Below are 19,157 nucleotides of genomic sequence, written 5' to 3'. Positions count from 1 at the left end.
TGCTTGATAAATGATGTGACTTTTAAATGTGTTTGATACATTTATAGGATGGAAGATGCTGATAATTCTGAAAAGAGTGTAAATGAAGAAAATGGAGAAGTATCAGAAGACCAATCTCAAAATAAGCACAGTCGTCACAAAAAAAAGAAGCATAAACACAGAAGTAAACATAAGAAACATAAACATTCTTCAGAAGAAGACAAGGATAAAAAACATAAACATAAGCATAAACATAAGAAACACAAAAGAAAAGAGGTTATTGATGCTTCTGACAAAGAAGGTATGTCTCCAGCAAAAAGAACTAAACTTGATGATTTAGCTTTGCTGGAAGACTTGGAGAAACAGAGGGCCTTGATTAAAGCTGAACTTGATAATGAGTTAATGGAAGGAAAGGTCCAGTCTGGCATGGGGCTCATATTACAAGGTTATGAGTCTGGCTCTGAAGAGGAGGGGGAGATTCATGAAAAGGCACGAAATGGAAATAGGTCTAGTACTAGATCTTCAAGTACGAAGGGGAAACTTGAACTTATGGACAATAAAAATAGTACAAAAAAACGAAGTAAAAGCAGATCCAAAGAACGGACTAGACATAGGTCTGATAAAAAGAAAAGTAAGGGAGGTGTTGAAATAGTTAAAGAGAAGGCGACAAGGAGCAAGTCAAAGGAGAGGAAAAAGTCCAAAAGTCCCTCCAAACGAAGCAAGTCTCAAGATCAGGCAAGAAAGTCCAAGTCTCCTACCCTTAGAAGGCGCTCTCAAGAGAAGATTGGGAAGGCCAGATCTCCTGCCGATGACAAGGTGAAAATTGAAGATAAAAGTAAGTCAAAAGATAGGAAAAAATCCCCAATTATAAATGAAAGTAGGAGTCGTGATCGAGGCAAAAAATCTAGATCCCCAATTGACTTGAGAGGTAAATCCAAAGACAGAAGGTCACGGTCCAAAGAGAGAAAATCGAAAAGGTCTGAAACTGATAAAGAGAAGAAGCCAATTAAATCTCCCTCTAAAGATGCTTCCTCTGGGAAAGAAAACAGGTCCCCCAGTAGAAGACCTGGTCGTAGTCCCAAAAGAAGAAGTTTGTCTCCGAAACAACGTGATAAGTCAAGAAGAAGTCGATCTCCACTCTTAAATGATAGAAGGTCTAAGCAAAGCAAGTCACCTTCTCGAACTCTGTCTCCTGGTAGGAGAGCCAAGAGCCGATCCTTGGAAAGAAAACGCAGGGAGCCTGAACGGAGACGCCTTTCTTCGCCAAGGTAACTTGACTGCAAAGCTGTATTGCAGCAGATTTCAGAGGAGAAACTAGAACTTGTGGACAATAAAAATGAGATGGTAATGAGTTTTATAGTGTTATGTATAACCCTGTCCACTAACTATATTAATGTTTGTACTTTTTTGTCAGTATCTTGACTCTAGGTGATTTTTAATTTTATTGACATTTTAAAAGTTCTTAATTTAGTATTTGATGTGCAGAATCACTCCTTTAAATCCAAGTAATTTGGCTGATAAGTCTATGTGTGCCCATTTTATGGGTAAGGAGATTGTATAGTTCCAGAGTAGGGATTGTTCTTTGAACAGTATGGGCTGACAGTTTAAAAAATGGAGGTATCAGTTTAAGGATTGTGATCTGTCCATTCTTTTGAATTGACATGATTTTGAATTCTGACAATATGATTGGAACTACAGTTGTCTTTTTTGGTCCCCAAAATATAATTAAATTAAAACTGGAAGTTTTTTTCTGTTACTAATTCATATACTTGTAATCTCATTGAAAAAAATAAATAGTACCTCTTAAGTTTAGGAAGAATAGTGTAAAGTGATTTTATTTTTTATCAGTAATAATGAAAATATTTCATATACATTTGGCCCATCAGTTCTTTTCTCATAAGTTCTCATGATTGTCTCTCATGAAGTGGAGTGATCCTCATACTTAATTTTTTTTTGGTCATCATTTTTTTTCACATCTTTATTGGAGTATAATTGCTTTACAATGTTGTGTTAGTTTCTGCTGTACAACAAATTGAATCAACTATATGTATACATATATCCCCATATCCCCTCCCTCTTGAGCCTCCCTCCCACCCTCCCTATCCCACCCTTCTAGGTGGTCACAGAGCACCGAGCTGATCTCCCTGTGCTATGCGGCTGCTTCCCACTAGCTATCTATTTTACGTTTGGTAGTGTGTATATGTCCATGCCACTCTCTCACTTCGTCCCAGCTTGCCCTTCCCCCTCCCCGAGTCCTCAAGTCCGTTCTCCACATCTGTGTCTTTATTCCTATCCTGACACTAGGTTCATCAGTACTGCTTTTTTAGTTTCCATATATAGTTGTTAGCATACGGTATTCGTTTTTCTCTTTCTGACTTAATACAGAGTGAAGTAAGTCATACTTAATTTATAAATGAGAAAATAGATTGAGAGGTTATCTAACTTACCTAGGGTCATAGAACTGATGAGTAAAGGCACAGAAGGGATTTTGGCAGAGAGGGGAGGGTGTTGTTTAGATTAGTCCAAAAGCTACTTTAGAAACTGATTTTTTAATGTCTTTATATTCAGTAATTAGACATGAGAAATTACCAACCAAGTTTCTAAAAGAATGTCGGCTTATACCATGCAAAGATAACTCTGAATTCCTAGCCATCTACTGTTGCATGTTAATGTTTCCTGTGTATGGGTATAAATCTGAACTGGCCTTGAAGTTTAAATAAATCATCCTATGTTTTGAGAAGCTTCAAGAATGCTATTTTCAAAGTGCTGTATCTTAAGAGATCCTGTTGACTCTTCTAAGCAGTGTAATGAAATGGCTCTGCCTGCAGCTCTGTGGAGACAGTGTTGCTGGTGTTATCTGACGTCGTTCTTAAGGTCCTGTTCTCTTTCTGTTGCTTTCAGTTTGAAAAGGAAATTCTGAGGAGGAGTTTATCAAGGACTAGAGTTGAATATTTGAAACAAATTTTTATTTTTAGTTGCAGAAGAGATACATGCTAATTAAAGAGAAATTTAAATCGTGCTGGAAGCCTGTAAATTCACTTTTTCCATCCCTCCTCTGCTGCCACTCCAAAGAAGACTGTCTCTTTCTAGCCCCTTTACTATGCACATACAATTGTATGTATGCGTTTTTTCTTAAAAATAGGATTCATACTATTTATGTTAACAGTGATTTTCCTTTTTCATGAAACACTTCTGTGACAATACATAAGGATCGTTTTTAATTCTTCATATATCAATAATAGCAACATGGTATTTCACAGCGTAGATGTACCATAATATATTTAACCATTCCCTTGTTGAAACTGACGAAAGTTGAGGTTGGTTCCAGTTTTTCATGATTGTTTGCAAAGACGTCCATTGGTTCTGTGTTAAGTTTCTTTTAGAATAGATTCATAGAAGTGGAATTGCAGTCTGAGATTATGTACATTTACATTTTAGAAAGTTAACTGCCACATTTCCTTCCAGATAAGTTATACCAATATTTACTTCGATGACTAGGTGGACTGTCCTTTTCCCTAAACTCTTACCTGTATTTCCTCTTCTGAGGTTAATGTTGACTTTTAAGGGGGGTTTTATTCTTAACTGATACATTAAAAATAAGGCTCTTAATTGCAAAAATGTCAAAAATTTAAAAAGAAAACAGTATTCAAACCAAGGGAATGGAATATTATTACTCACTTGGGCAAGTTTTATTTGTTTATCTGAAATTAAAATCAGTGGCTTTAACAATATGAATAATCTTTAATAATTCTTCAAATTGTGAGACCAGAGGAAATAGACCTTCTATTGTGTGTCTGCCGTAACACCAGATGTCACTGTGATCATCTGAATTTTTGTTATAAAACTTATTAATCTGTGTTTACTACCTTTAGGTTAATGTGCCCTTTCTTCAAGTGTTCTTTACATGCAGAAGAAATTCATTTATTCTGATTTGATTTATTCTTCTTTGAACTTGTATTTGGTCCCCTTAAGAACACGACCTCGAGATGACATCCTCAGTAGGCGGGAAAGGTCAAAAGATGCCAGCCCAATCAGTAGGTGGTCTCCAGCCCGAAGAAGAGCCAGTAGATCTCCTGTTAGGAGGAGGTCCCGCTCCCCCCTCAGACGGAGCCGATCTCCCAGAAGAAGAAGCCGGTCTCCTCGGAGAAGGTAAAGATACCCGTTTGATCCGTCAAACTCTGACTGTTTTTGAAGCTCAGTTGGTGGTTTTCTTAACAAACAGTTTTCTCTGAAAAATTGTAGCTGTGACGCCATATAGTTTTCTATTACCAACGTGTGATGTTTCACACACACTGATTTTTCTTTAATAGAGTTTTCCTTCAAATTTATATAAATCCATGTTCGTTAAAAACACAATCTTTTTTTTTTTTTTAAGTAGGACATTTTTTTTCCTCTGTTTTAAAGAGAGATAAATACTAAATGAGCTAGGCTTATGATTTTTCTTTTAACTAGCAGGCTAGATCACAGTAATAAATAAGTATCCTGTCATTCCATAGTTGCAGCTCTGTATTTATTTTTCTGTGAACTTGTATTTGGTCCTCTTAAGAACACGACTTGGAGACGATGTCCTCAGTAGACGTGAAAGACTCTTTGGGTGAAGATCTCTTTTAACTCACAGCAGTAGAAACCAGTCTTTATGTATGTATCTTTGAATGTTTTTTTTTTTTTTTTTTTTTTTTTTTTTTGCGGTATGTGGTCCTCTCACTGTTGTGGCCTCCCCTGTTGCGGAGCACAGGCTCCGGACGCGCAGGGTCAACGGCCATGGCTCACAGGCCCAGCCGCTCCACAGCATGTGGGATCTTCCCGGACCGGGGCACGAACCCGCGTCCCCTGCATCGGCAGGTGTACTCTCAACCACTGCGCCACCAGGGAAGCCCTCTTTGAATGTTTTTGTGTACTAGATTCTCAGAAGTGGAAATGCCTTGATAGTGTGTTTGTCTAATTTTTTTTAAGTTATTGCCATATGTTTTGGTTTCATTAGTTTTTTTAATACTGTTCCTCACACGTTTCTGTTCTGCCCAGTTTCATCACATTTCTTGCAGATGGACATGGTCGAGGTTAATGTAATCATTGTGATCGTATACATACCGTTCATTCCAGAGCAAGCAGTCGGTGGGAGAGGGGAAGAGAGGACTCTCATGCTCCCAGCCTTCTGGCTCCAAGCTGACGGTAGTTTGCGTAGGATTTGCTTCCCTTTTCCAGAGTCCCTTGTTCTTCTCTGACGTTGTGATTCCGTTTCCTGTATCCAGTTTCTTGCTTTACCTCCTTGTTTGCTAATGCATCTCCAATAGCTTTTTGAGGAAAGTGAACATAAAGGACAATTTTGGGGAACTGTGTCTGTAAAAAATGCCTGTTATTCTCATTGCTGATTTATCAAGGAATAGAATTCTAGTTTGAGATCATTTTCTTAAGAATTTTTAAACTGTTATTCCACTGATTTCTAGCTTCCCTTATTGCTATTCAGAAGTCCTCCTCTGATAAGAGGGCGTTTCTTTATAGGACTTGCTTTTTTCTTTCTCTTTTTATAAGAAATGTCCTGTGTTCCGAAATTTCACTGTAATAATGCCTTGATGAGCAGCTCCTTCTTTTCCACTTATTTTGCGGGGCACTAGATAGGCCCTTTAAAGCAGGGAGATTATGGCTGCCTGTACTGGGAAATTTTCTCATGTTTTTGTTTGCTTTCTCCCCCATTATTTTCTGGATTTTTTCCAATTAGACCTTATAAATTGTTACACTGACTTCCCCCTCTCTCATCTTTTTTTTTTTTTAATTTATTTTATTTTATTTTTATACAGCAGGTTCTTTTATGTCATTCCCAAACTCCACAACCACTGCCCCCTACCGCTTTCCCCTCTGTTGTCCATACGTTTGTTCTCTACATATGTGTCTCTATTTCTGCCCTTCAGACCAGTGCATCTGTACCATTTTTCTAGGTTCCACATATATGCGTTAATATACGATATTTGTTTATCTCTTTCTGACTTACTTCACTCTGTATGACAGTCTCTAGATCCATCCACGTCTCTACAAATGACCCAATTTCATTCTTTTTTATGGCTGAGTAATATTTCCATTGTATATATGTACCACATCTTCTTTATCCATTCGTCTGTCGATGGACATTTAGGTTGCTTCCATGACCTGGCTATTGTAGGTACTGCTGCAATGCACATTGGGGTGCATGTGTCTTTTTGAATTATGGTTTTCTTGGGTATATGCCCAGTAGTGGGATTGCTGGGTCATATGGTAATTCTATTTTTAGTTTTTTAAGGAACCTCCATACTGTTCTCCATAGTGATTGTATTAATTTACATTCCCACCAACAGTGCAAGAGGGTTCCCTTTTCTCCACAACCTCTCCAGCATTTGTTGTTTGTAGATTTTCTGATGATGCCCATTCTAACTGGTGTGAGGTGATACTTCATTGTAGTTTTGATTTGCATTTCACTAATAATTAGTGATGTTGAGCAGCTTTTCATGTGCTTCTCGGCCATCTGTATGTCTTTGGAGAAATGTCTATTTAGGTCTTCTGCCCATTTTTGGATTGGGTTGTTTGTTTTTTTAATATTGAGCTGCATGAGTTTTTTATATATTTTGGAGATTAATCCTTTGTTGATAAGTTTGCAAATATATTCTCCCATTCTGAGGGTTGTTTTTTCGTTTTGTTTATGGTTTCCTTTGCTGTGCAAAAGCCTTGAAGTTTCATTAGGTCCCATTTGTTTATTTTTGTTTTTATTCCCATTACTCTAGGAGGTGGATCAAAAAAGATCTTGCTGTGATTTATGTCAAAGAGTGTTTTGCTTATGTTTTCCTCTAAGAGTTTTATAGTGTCTGGTCTTATATTTAGGTCTCTAATCCATTTTGAGTTTATTTTTGTGTATGGTGTTAGGGAGTGTTCTAATTTCATTCTTTTACATGTAGCTGTCCAGTTTTCCCAGCACCACTTATTGAAGAGACTGTCTTTTCTGCATTGTATATCCTTGCCTCCTTTGCCATTGATTAGTTCACCATAGGTGTGTCAGTTTATCTCTGGGCTTTATATCCTGTTCCATTGATCTATATTTCTGTTTCTGTGCCAGTACCATATTGTCTTGATTACTGTAGTTTTGTAATATAGTCTGATTCCTCCATCTCCGTGTTTTTCCCTCAAGACTGCTTTGGCTATTCGGGGTCTTTTGTGTTTCCATACAGATTTTAAGATTTTTTGTTCTAGTTCTGTAAAAAGTGCCACTGGTAATTTGATAGGGATTGCATTGAATCTCTAGATTGCTTTGGGTAATGTAGAAATTTTCGCAATATTGATTCTTCCATCCAAGAACATGGTATATGTTTCCATCTGTTTCTGTCATTTTTGATTCCTTTCATCAGTGTCTTATAGTTTTCTGAGTACAGGTCTTTTATCTCCTTAGGTAGGTTTATTCCTAGGTATTTTATTCTTTTTGTTGCAATGGTGAATGGAATTGTTTCCTTAATTTCTCTTTCTGATATTTAGTTGTTAGTGTATAGGAATGCAAGAGATTTCGGTGCATTAATTTTGTATCCTGCAACTTTACCAAATGCATTGATTAGCTCTAGTAGTTTTCTCGTGGCATCTTTAGGATTATCTATGTATAGTATCATGTCATCTGCAGACAGTGACAATTTTACTTCTTCTTTTCCAATTTGTATTCTTTTTATTTCTTTTTCTTCTCTGATTGCTGTGGCTAGGACTTCCAAAACTATGTTGAATAATAGTGGTGAGAGTGGACATCCTTGTCTTGTTCCTGATCTTAGACGAAATGCTTTCAGTTTTTCACCATTGAGAATGATGTTTGCTGTGGGTTTGTCATATATGGCCTTTATTATGTTGAGGTTGGTTCCCTCTATGCCCACTTTCTACAGAGTTTTTATCATAAATGGGTGTTGAACTTTGTCAGAAGCTTTTTCTGCATCTATTGAGGTGATCATATGGTTTTTCTTCTTCAGTTTGTTGGTATGGTGTATCACATTGATTGATTTGCGTATATTGAAGAATCCTTTCATCCCTGGGATAAATCCCACTTGATCATGGTGTATGATCCTTTTAATGTGTTGTTGGATTCCATTTGCTAGTATTTTGTTGAGGATTTTTGCATCTGTATTCATCAGTGATTTTGGTCTGTAATTTTTTTTTTTGTAGTTTCTTTGTCTGGTTTTGGTATCAGGGTGATGGTGGCCTCATAGAATGAGTTTGGGAGTGTTCCTTCCTCCGCAGTTTTTTGGAAGAGTTTGAGAAGGATGGGTGTTAGCTCTTCTCTAAATGTTTGATAGAATTCACCTGTGAAGCCATCTGGTCCTGGACTTTTGTTTGTTGGAAGATTTTTGATCACAGTTTCAATTTCATTACTTGTGATTGGTCTGTTCATATTTTCTATTTCTTCCTAGTTCATTCTTAGAAGGTTATACCTTTCTAAGAATTTGCCCATTTCTTCCAGGTTGTCCATTTTATTGGCATAGAGTTGCTTGTAGTAGTCTCTTATGATGCTTTGTATTTCTGTGGTGTCCATTGTAACTTCTCCTTTTCATTTCTAATTTTATTGATTTGAGTCCTCTTCCTCTTTTTCTTGATGAGTCTGGCTAAAGGTTTATCAATTTTGTTTATCTTCTCAAAGAACCAGCTTTTAGTTTTATTGATCTTTGCTATTGTTTTCTTTGTTTCTATTTCATTTATTTCTGCTCTGATCTTTTTGATTTCTTTCCTTCTACTAACTTTGGGTTTTGTTTGTTCTTCTTTCTCTAGTTCCTTTAGGTGCAAGGTTATATTGTTTATTTGAGATTTTTCTTGTTTCTTGAGGTAGGCTTGTATTGCTATAAATTTCCCTCTTAGAACTGCTTTTGCTGCATCCCATAGGTTTTGGATCGTCGTGTTTTCATTGTCATTAGTCTCCAGGTATTGTTAGATTTCCTCTTTGATTTCTTCAGTGACTCTCTTGGTTATTTAGTAGCGTATTGTTTACCCTCCGTGTGTTTGTGTTTTTTACGTTCTTTTCCCTGTAATTGATTTCTAATCTCATAGCATTGTGGTCGGAAATGATGCTTGTTGTGATTTCAATTTTCTTAAATTTACTGAGGTTTGATTTGTGACCCAAGTTTTGATCAATCCTGGAGAATGTTCTGTGTGCACTTAAGAAGAAAGTGTAATCTGCTGTTTTGGGATGGAATGTCCTTTAAATATCAATTAAATCTATCTGGTCTCTTGTGTCATTTAAAGTTTGTGTTTCCTTATTAATTTTCTGTCTGGATGATCTGTCCATTGGTGTAAGTGAGGTGTTTAAGTCCCCCACTATTATTGTGTTACTGTCAATTTCCTCCTTTATAGTTATTAACAGTTGTCTTATGTATTGAGGTGCTGCTATGTTGGGTGCGTGAATATTTATAATTGTTTTCTCGGAGTGATCCCTTGACCATTATGTAGTGTCCTTCCTTGTCTCTTGTAACAGCCTTTATTTTTAAGTCTGTTTTATCTGATGTGAGTATTGCTACTCCAGCTTTCATTTGATTCCATTTGCATAGAGTATCTTTTTCCATCCCCTCACTTTCAGTCTGTGTGTGTCCCTAGGTCTGAAGTGGGTCTCTTGTAGACAGCATATATATGGGTCTTGTTTTTGTATCCATTCAGCAAGCCTGTGTCTTTTGGTGGGAGCATTTAATCCTTTCACGTTTAAGGTAATTATCGATATTTGTCTTCCTATTACCGTTTTCTTAATTGTTATGGGTTTGTTTTTGTAGGTCCTTTTCTTCTTTTGTGTTTCCCACTTAGAGAAGTTCCTTTAGCATTTGTTGTAGGGCTGGTTTGATAGGCTGAATTCTCTTAGCTTTTGCTTGTCTGTAAAGCTTTTGATTCTCCATCGAATCTGAATGAGATCTTTGCTGGGTAGAGTAATATTGATCGTAGGTTCTTCCCTTTTATCACTTTGAATATATGGTGCTACTCCCTTCTGGCTTGTAGAGTTTCTGCTGAGAAATCAGCTGTTAACCTTATGGGAGTTCCCTTGTATGTTATTTGTCATTTTTCCCTTGTTGATTTCAATAATGTTTGTTTCTCCTTGGGTTTATCCTGCCTGGGACTCTGTGCTTCCTGGACTTGGGTGGCTATTTCCTTTCCCATGTTAGGGAAATTTTTGACTATAACCTCTTCAGATATTTTCTCGGGTCATTTCTCTCTCTCTTCTCCTTCTGGGACCCCTATAATGCAAATGTTGTTGTGTTTAATGTTATCCCAGAGGTCTCTTAGGCTGTCTTCATTTCTTTTCATTCTTTTTTCTTTATTCTGTTCCACAGCAGTGAATTCCTCCATTCTGTCTTCCTTGTCACTTATCCGTTGTTCTGCCTCAGTTATTCTGCTATTGATTCCTTCTAGTGTAGTTTTCATTTCAGTTATTGCATTGTTCATCTATGTTTGTTTCTTCTTTAATTCTTCTAGGTCTTTGTTAAACATTTCTTGCATCTTCTCGATCTTTGCCTCCATTCTTTTTCCAACGTCCTGGATCATCTTCACTATCATTATTCGGAATTCTTTTTCTGGATGGTTGCCTATCTCTCCTTCATTTAGTTGTTCTTCTGGGGTTTTATCTTGTTCCTTCATCTGGTACGAAGTCTCTGCCTTTTCATTTTGTCTCTCTTTCTGTGAATGTGTTTCTCGCTCATCTTTTATGTTTGTCCTTTTGTTCTACTTTCAGTCTTGAGAAGCTTTCTCAATCTGCCTTCTTACCTTTCTGTTGATTTTGTTTTTCTCCCTTCTGCACACTCATAATTTTTTAAATTTCCAAGACCTTGTTGGCTGTTTTTTAATAACATTTTACTCTCATTTTATGGAAGTAGCATCTTTATGTCATAGATGATAATGAGTCTATTTTGTGGCGCTTTTCTTCTCTGTAGTCTCTCCTCTTCCCTGTGTATTGTTTCTACCCAGATTTCTTTGGCTGCCTGTTTGCCTTTTCATTTGAGGACTTTCTTCCACCAGGTGGATCCTCCCTTGCTGCCTATTCTGATTCATCTGCCTATCGTCTCCATGAGAGTAGGATCTTAGGTCTCTGACCAGGGATGGAACCTGGTCCCCCTGACGTGGAAGTACAGAGTCCTAACCACTGGACTGCCAGGAGAGTCGCAGATGACTGTTTGTTTATTTATTTTTCTATTCTGGTTTAGAACGCTAGATGGAAGCTTTCTTCCATTCGGACAACCTGGAACTTGTGGTTTGGTGGCGGATTAGCGTATCAGTGACTGTAGATCTTTCCTTTTGGGCTTGTGAGTTTTCCAGAATCTCCTCATCTGCTGGAGAGTAAGACATGGCTGCCAGTAGAGTTCTGGTCCTAAATAATGTGGGTCCCCCCTTAACCCTTCTCTTCCCAGTGCAGTGCCCTCCAGTACCGTGGGCCAGTTTTCACAACCACCACTATCTCTCTGTAAAGTGAATATTAAGTTTCCTGCGGTAGTGTGGGGAGGGGCGGCCGGTGGCATTCTCCACTGAGTCAGAAAGGGGAATATACCAAGTCAAGCTGCTCCTAAAGGATTTCAGCCAATTCTCTTTAGCTTTTCCCTTGTACTCCATCATCCTTCAGAGGATACAGTATCTCCAGATCTTGAGACTTTCTGGGGCTTTGTGGCAGGCACTGACTTGTTTCTTATTTACCCTGTGCGTCCCTATTGGACTAAGATTTAGATTTGATCTGCTGCTGCTTTTCTGTCCACTTTGCATGTTTCAAGCTTTTATTGGTATCTGTTGTCACATCTCTTCACATTGTCTTTGACTGAAGGTTTTATTTTGTCATTGTTCCTTTTAATGTTGTTTTAGTAAGTTTTCAGAAGAAGTCTGAGATAAACATGGTCAGATGTGACATGAACCTAGTTTATCAGCCCTCTGTAGACTCACGGCCTTCTCTTGGGGTCCCACAGCACTGTCTCACACAGACTTCCACCTTCATACTTGCACTCTGAAGTCACTTTCTGTTTGGTTAACAGGGCATTTATAACAATGTCTGAGGGCCATATTAACTAGACTTATAATTTCTGTCACCTTTGTCTTTCCCGTACTTTATTCAGCAGTGATCTTTTTAAAAATCAAGTTTATCGAGATATATTATTTACATAAAGTAAAATTCACCCTTTTTGTTGTAAAGTTGTGAGTTTCGACAGATGTGTGGTTGCACAGCTGCCATCGAGGTACAGAGCCCCGACAGTTCCCTCGCACCCCTTTGTAGTTGATAAGAAGAGTAGCTGTGGTTTAGTTGTCGTCAGTTAGGCTGGGTATCCATATCTTATTGATGGTGTGTTAATTTTGTTTAAAAATTTTAACTGTTTTTAAAGACTTGACTTTTAGAACACTTTTGGATTCACAACAGAGCTGAACTTTTGAAAGGTACAGAGAGTCCCTGTACTACCCCTACGCCCAGCAAACTCAGCCTCCTCAACTTTAATTGACCTTTAAAATATGTCTTCTTCTTCTCCTCAAACAGGGACAGAGGTCGAAGGAGCAGATCACGCCTGAGAAGGCGGTCTCGGTCACGGGGTGGTCGTAGACGTAGGAGCAGAAGCAAAGTAAAGGAAGATAAATTTAAAGGAAGTCTTTCTGAAGGAATGAAAGTTGAGCAGGAATCTTCATCTGATGATAAGTAAGAACGGAACTTTCCTATAATTTCCTTTTTCCAAATCAGAGAAACACTGTTTGACTTGGAAATCTTTAATTTCCTTCTGAATATTTTAAGCAAATACATTAATTTGACCCTGAATTTAAGTTCATCTTCTGTGCAGGTTTTATAGGTTATGTGACAGAGGTCATGGTTGTCTGAATTTGGGTTTGGCTGGGGTGAATATGGGCCGTCACTTTATCACGAGCCTTTCCTTCTATATTTTCATTAGGAACCATAGAGGTATCCTGCCAATCTCAGTTACCAGTTTTGGTGGGGGGATTTTTTTACTAAGTGTAGACTTTGCATTTTGTGTAAACGGTACACACTTGCTGTGCCTGTTACAGTGTGGAAAATGCAGAAATGTTCAGCCTAATAAACTGGCGGGGACAGTTTTTAATGCAAACTTCGTTGTCTAAATGGCACATCTCAAAAACAAGTGAGATGAATTCAGAGCAGTGGTTCTCAGCGGGGGGAGCTTTGCCTCCCTGGGATGTTTTGGCAATGCCTGAAGACCTGTTTAGTTGTCATCTAGTAGCGGGAGGCCAGGGACACTGTTCTGCATCCTCCGGTGCATAGGATATGCCCCACCGCACAGAACCGTCCTAGTGTTAGCAGCGCTTGAGCTGAGGAGCCCTGGTTGGAGCTGGGAGAGAAGAGGGCTGAGTGGAGGGAAAGTGTCCTGCGCAGACCTGGTACCTTCCAAGTGCAGGTCGCTTACACCTCTGCAGTGAACACCCAGCAGGTCGTAGAAAGGGCTGCGCTAGGAGCGATCATGGAGAGTGCGGGGTTCTTGGGGGACCATCTGAACTGCTTGGGACAGTGTTTGCAGGGAGAGCCACTTTCCCTTCAGATTGTGTGCAAATGTCTACCTGTGCATTTTGGGTGGGGAAAGGATCTATAGCTCTCAAAGGCTTCTGTGACCCAGAAAAGGTAGCAGTTTACTTGTGTATCCCAGCCCCCCTCTTGTTGTATAAGTGTGGAAACGAGGGCTGCGGAGATGAAATGACTTTACTACAAGGCACAGCTAGTGATGACTTTTAAACTTAGGCATCTTTCTTTTGTTCCCAGTCTTTGTGCTATGAAACGGGTGAGGAGAAAAATGAGACGTAGAAGGTTAAGTTACTTGCCAGGATTCCAAACCAGGACAGTTCGAAAGCAAGGATAGAGTGGGGTGGCTTAAGATTTTTGCTCAATGTACTGATGACCTACATTTTCCAGCTTTTATTTTTTTAAATGTATAAATGTAATGCTTTTGGAGTCTCTAAGTATGTTTGATGTTAATTACACGGATGTGTGTGTAATTTTTCCTAAGCCTTGAAGACTTCGATGTTGAGGAGGAAGATGAAGAAGCCTTGATAGAACAGAGAAGAATACAAAGGCAGGCCATTGTTCAGGTGCGTGGTTTCAGGAACATGTTGATCAACACTCCTTCACCACTATTGTAACAAAATTAAGGATTTTTACTTTGACAATGCAGTGACAATAGTAGCAATTGAATAGGTCTTGAAAGGAAGGTGGTTCCTTAATAAAATTGAAACAGTTAATCTTTTTTGTTATACATGGGATTCTGATATAAACCTCTTTTATAAGACAAAATTTGGAGTTTGCTTTCTTTTTTTTTCTTTAAGTTGATGAACAAGAAAACCCTCATAAGTGAGTATAAATTGGAGGAATTTCCTTTAGCTCAAACTTATAAATAGCCTGTTAATATGTGGGAAAGATTTTTTAATGCCTAATAAAATGGCACATTTTCTAATGCAGTTGTGAACGTTTAAATGGAACATCTCAATAATTGTAAGACTCCTTGAGAGCCGAGCGATGCAGGGATTGGGTGGGAAAGGGTGTCAAACTCAGGCCTAATGGTAAGGTGAGCTGCCTGGGAAGGCTGCCGGTTCTCCCTGCCATCCTGAGATGAGGCCTGGCTACTCCAGCCTTGGAGGACGGTGGTCCCTGTAAAGCGCCTTCTCTCACCATCATGTGATGGGGGTGAGTGATGGAGCTGAGAGGAAGAATTCTGGAACATATGAAACATACTTGGGTGCTGTTAGGAGGACAGCAGACAAGGAAAGGACAGTCGTAGCAGCTTGTGTAAACAGAGAGAGCAACCACAGCATTTCAGAGTGAGGGGAAGAATTTGAATCACCTGAGTACATAGGGCATAACTAGAATTCCAGAGGAAACTTACCTTTGTGGGGCACTGATGAAACTGTTATTAAACTGATATCCCTAAAGACTTGGTTGAATCTTTTTTTGTTCTTACCCAGGTCCACAATCCCTTATCTCCAACCTTTGGGGCCAGATGTGCTTCAGAACTCAGAAATATGTGAATGTTAGAAAGGTAATATGGTGCATATATGTATATTCCTTTGCCCCATCAATGGGGTCTAGCACAGCACCCCATTGTCAGCCACTAGGAGAGTTTTGCAGTGAGTGAGGCGTATCGTGTTCCCACTGGGGAAGGTGAGCCTGTTCAGAGCATCACATCTCTGCAGCGCAGGTTTTGCCACCTAATGAATGTGCACCAGACATAGCAAAGCTTTCAGAGTTTTGTGGATTTGGAATTACATATAAGGGATTGTGGATCTAATTCAGTTAAGACTTCAATACCTTTAAAACTTTTTTAGCATTACTTGACACTTAACTTTTCAGTTCAGGCCCTCTTAGCACCAGATGTTGTGACAGTAACACTCTGTGTCGTTACCGCAGAAATACAAATACCTTGCTGAGGACAGCAACATGTCCGCGCCGTCTGAGCCCAGCAGCCCCCAGAGCAGCACCCGTACCCGCTCTCCCTCCCCGGAGGACGTCCTGGAACGCGTCGCTGCCGACGTCAAGGAGTATGAACGGGAGAACGTTGATACGTTTGAGGCCTCAGTCAAGGCCAAGCATAATCTCATGACAGTCGAACAGAATAATGGTGAGTCAGTTACAGTTTTGTTTCAACCATGCTTTTCTCTGAATTTGCAGCCCTGTTACTTCCTAAGGAGGGAGGTTATTTGGGGATGGGGGTGGGATGGGGGCTAGGAATGCTGCTTCTGCAACAAACTGCAGAGGACGGCAGGGCCCTGGGCGCCTCAGTGACTGCTCCCTGTGAGCAGGCGTGACCTGAGTGTCGCCCTGAACCCCACGCGCGTGCTCACCGCCTTCGCTCTGGCTTGCTAGGCTATTTTCAGGCACATCCCAGCCATGACTTGATTTCATCTGGGAATACTTCAGTTTGTATCTGCTAGATAAGGACCTTTTAAAAAACATTACTTACACTTGATAAAGTTGATAATTTTTAAATATCTGATGTCTAAAGTTGGTTGGTTTGAGTCAAAATCCAAATAAGATACACATTATGTTTGGGGTATACATCTCTGAAGTCTCTTTTTTAATAGTTTTCTCATTGTGGTGTGGTCTGTCCCCCGCCCCCCGACGCCCCCCTTTACTTGTGAAGGTGCTAGGGCCTGTGTCCTGTGAACTTTTCTACTCTGATTTTGTCTGGCCACGTTCTTGTGTCATTTATTTCCGCTCTCCGTATTTCTTGAAAACTAGTAGTTAGCGTTAGAGACTTGAATAGGTGTCGGCTTAATTTTTTTGGGCAGGAATGCTTCATTAACTGGCGGTATGTACTTTTATATCACATCTGGTGGCACGTAGGTGTGGTGTGGCTGTCCCTGTTTTTATTGGCACTGAGGTTGTGTGTTTAGGTAAGATATTCCACTGAAGTTTCTGTTCAGCTGTTTGCCTTACGCTTTTAGCAGCCATCGATAGTTCCTACTTAGATCCATTATTTCATCGGGGGCGGCAGGGTTTCCAAAGTGGTGATTTTCAAAATATCATTCCTTTTGAATTACTAGCTCTAATTCTGTAAAAGAAGAGGTTTCCATTCTTTGGTTACCCCCAAATCTAGTTCGTACAGGAAAGGCAGGTTAAATGCTTGATTATTTTCGCTTATTGACCAGTTTTTAGCATAGCATAGAGCTGGTGCCCCAGCAGCCTCCAGAGGTGAGCAGCGAGGTTTTGGGTATTTTGTTGGGTTTTACTCTCTGGTGTCATTATGCTCTTGTGTTTGGATCCACTGCTGCCATTTTCTTTTTGAAGCTTAGATTGTTCTCTCTTCACACGAGGAGGGAGCCCCTTTTAAATGGGTTTCTGGTGTCTTTTTGAGGCAAACCCTGCAGTATTTATTTAACATGGCTGTTTTACTTTCTGGGACAGGGGCTTTCTGTAAAATATCCAATATTTTAGGCTTTTGTAATTATTTTAGACTTTTTTCTCTGTTCCAACTACTGAGCTCTGCTCTCGTGGTGCAGAGCAGCTGGGCCAGCACAGATGGATGAGCATGGCCACGTTCCCAAAACACTTGATGGACTGAAGTTCACGAGGTGTTCACGTGTCAGGGCCATACAGGAACAAGCAAGGGGCCAAATTCGGCCCCATCTGTAGTTTGCTGACTCCTGTTCCAAGGCAGTAAGACGTCATAGGCTCACCTTGTGTGTGTCTTGCCCCAGAGCAGAATCAGTTATTATTCCAGGGATCCTTGGTTCCACTTGGTAGGAAATGCCACTTGGAGACTACAGGGCACTTAGGGGTGCCCATTACTGGTGGGCCTTTTCAGTGGACCAAACTAGGAAATACATACGTTTTTGGAAAGGAGGAGTTCATACTGATTTGCCAATTCAAATTCGAGATTACAGGGTTTTTATTAACTTTCTTGACTTTGTATTTCTCTCTTTTACAGTAGAAAAACTTGGTTCCTAATAAGCACAGGTACTTAGGTTATTTTGAAACTTTCATACGCAGAGTTATCACTGCGATTGTCAGTATTAAATGTACTGAATGCAGTTTGAAAATGTAATGGTTTTGTCCTTAGGATATATTTCAAGATGTATACAAACCTGTGTTGTTCTAAAGGTTTTTGAAATAGTTCTCTGTGCGGTTATACCACCAGTTTGATTTGGTTTAGGCTTATTTTCATTTGCTTTTGATTTTTAGGAATATTTTGAGTTTTAAAAAAATCACTAAAACATCTTTCATACATGCATGTGTTTATATTCTGTCTACACATGCACACAAAATATTATACATACTCATCTGTATGAAATGACCTTCATTCCCTTTTACAGCTGCGTATTCCCACAGTGTGATGAGTGTGCCGTAGTTCATTCAGTTAGTCTTCTAATGGTAGATGTTTGGCTGCTGATTGGAGCATCAATGATAATAGCGTTGTGCATTAAGTCGTTTTTTTCTGCTTGTTACTGTGTCTTTGGAATGGTTTCATAGAAGTGGGATTTCTGGGTCTGAATGAATATGTCATTTTGCTCTATACTTCCAGATTCCCTCTGTAAAGGTTATACAGTTTTGCCATCCCACAAGCCATGTCTGAGGGCTTTTTACCCAGGGCCTTGTTAACAGAATGTTGTCATACTTTTAGATTTTTAGCCAGATTCATAGGATGGTATTTCATTGTGATTTTAATTTGCGTTTGAGTTGGGCGTATGAGGTCGGGCATGTGTTCGTATGATTAAGGCTGTTGCATTCTTTTTTCCTTACATTTATTTTTTTGCCCAGTGTTCTAATGGGGTCATTAGGCGTTTTAGGAGAGAAATACGCAGATCTGTATTCATAGTGCGGGGTGCTAACCTTCTGAGAGAAATTGCAGTTTAGAGAGGAGCCTCCCTTGTAATACCTAATCGTTGCTTAGTTATTAGCATATTAATTCAGCGTTAGTGGAAGTACCGCTATTAGGTCTTTCAACTTTCTGAAGTGCACTCTCAGTAAAAAGTGGATAGCTGTGTATGTCTTAGTGTCACAGAGTGATTGTAAGCTGGATATTGGTGAAAAACGGATGTGCAAGAGGAAAAAGAAGTTAGAATTGCTGTTAGTGATTTTCCATTGATATATTATTTGTGTTTCCATTTGCATCTCTTCATTTTTCAAATATTAATGCTAATTTCCATTAAGGTTCATCTCAGAAGAAGCTGTTGGCGCCCGACATGTTCACAGAATCTGATGATATGTTTGCTGCGTATTTTGACGTGAGTAATTTTAAGTCATAAAAACACAACTGTTAATCAGAAAAGGGTATATAACAAATATGTATTTCAGTGGTATATACATATATAGAGAGAAGGATAAAGCAAACTAATGCTAACATTTGGACGGTCTGGGTGAAGTGTATCTAGAATCTCTTTATTCTAGTTTGGCAACTTTTCTCTGTCTGAAATTAAATCAAATTTTAAAACAAGTGCAGCAGAACAGTCTGAGGGCTTCATACAAGCTAAACAGCAAATGACTTGAATGTGTAGTTATTTTCTTTAAACAGCTTGCTTCTTGGCTTTACAAGCCTCTGTGTGTGTGTGCTGCAGTCAGGGGAGACCAGGTGACGTCAGTAATTTTCAGGCCTAGAGTCCCCTTTGGGCCTCTGCATTGTAGGCGATTGGGAACTTAAGGATTTGGAGCCTAATAGAAGTCATGGAAGAGTTGGAAATGTTACAAGGAGTGGGTTGAGAAATTTTGTACCGTTAGCCACTTTATCAGTGGTTTT

At 39.3% G+C, this 19,157-nt stretch overlaps 1 protein-coding gene across 13 annotated transcripts in view; it reads left to right on the top strand.

The window, feature by feature from the left end:
* The window catches only part of PRPF4B (pre-mRNA processing factor 4B), a 40,900-nt gene that overhangs the window by 7,355 nt on the left and 14,388 nt on the right, over nucleotides 1–19,157 (top strand). For all 13 annotated transcript variants that reach the window (XR_004477555.2, XR_004477554.2, XR_004477553.2 and 10 more), the window contains 6 exons: nucleotides 48–1,247; nucleotides 3,952–4,128; nucleotides 12,452–12,607; nucleotides 13,938–14,019; nucleotides 15,332–15,542; nucleotides 18,575–18,648. Coding sequence is in view for 2 of the 13 variants with exons in the window: in XM_049715492.1 (XP_049571449.1) it covers nucleotides 48–1,247; nucleotides 3,952–4,128; nucleotides 12,452–12,607; nucleotides 13,938–14,019; nucleotides 15,332–15,542; nucleotides 18,575–18,648 (1,900 nt within the window). In the remaining 11 variants the exon portion in view is untranslated. The remainder of the gene's footprint in view (nucleotides 1–47; nucleotides 1,248–3,951; nucleotides 4,129–12,451; nucleotides 12,608–13,937; nucleotides 14,020–15,331; nucleotides 15,543–18,574; nucleotides 18,649–19,157) is intronic.

This window comes from Orcinus orca, chromosome 10, assembly GCF_937001465.1.
Source record: "Orcinus orca chromosome 10, mOrcOrc1.1, whole genome shotgun sequence".
Classification (NCBI taxonomy): Eukaryota; Metazoa; Chordata; class Mammalia; order Artiodactyla; family Delphinidae; genus Orcinus; species Orcinus orca.
The sequence above is the reverse complement of the archived record's forward strand: the minus strand, read 5'-3'. Positions and strand labels throughout refer to the sequence as shown.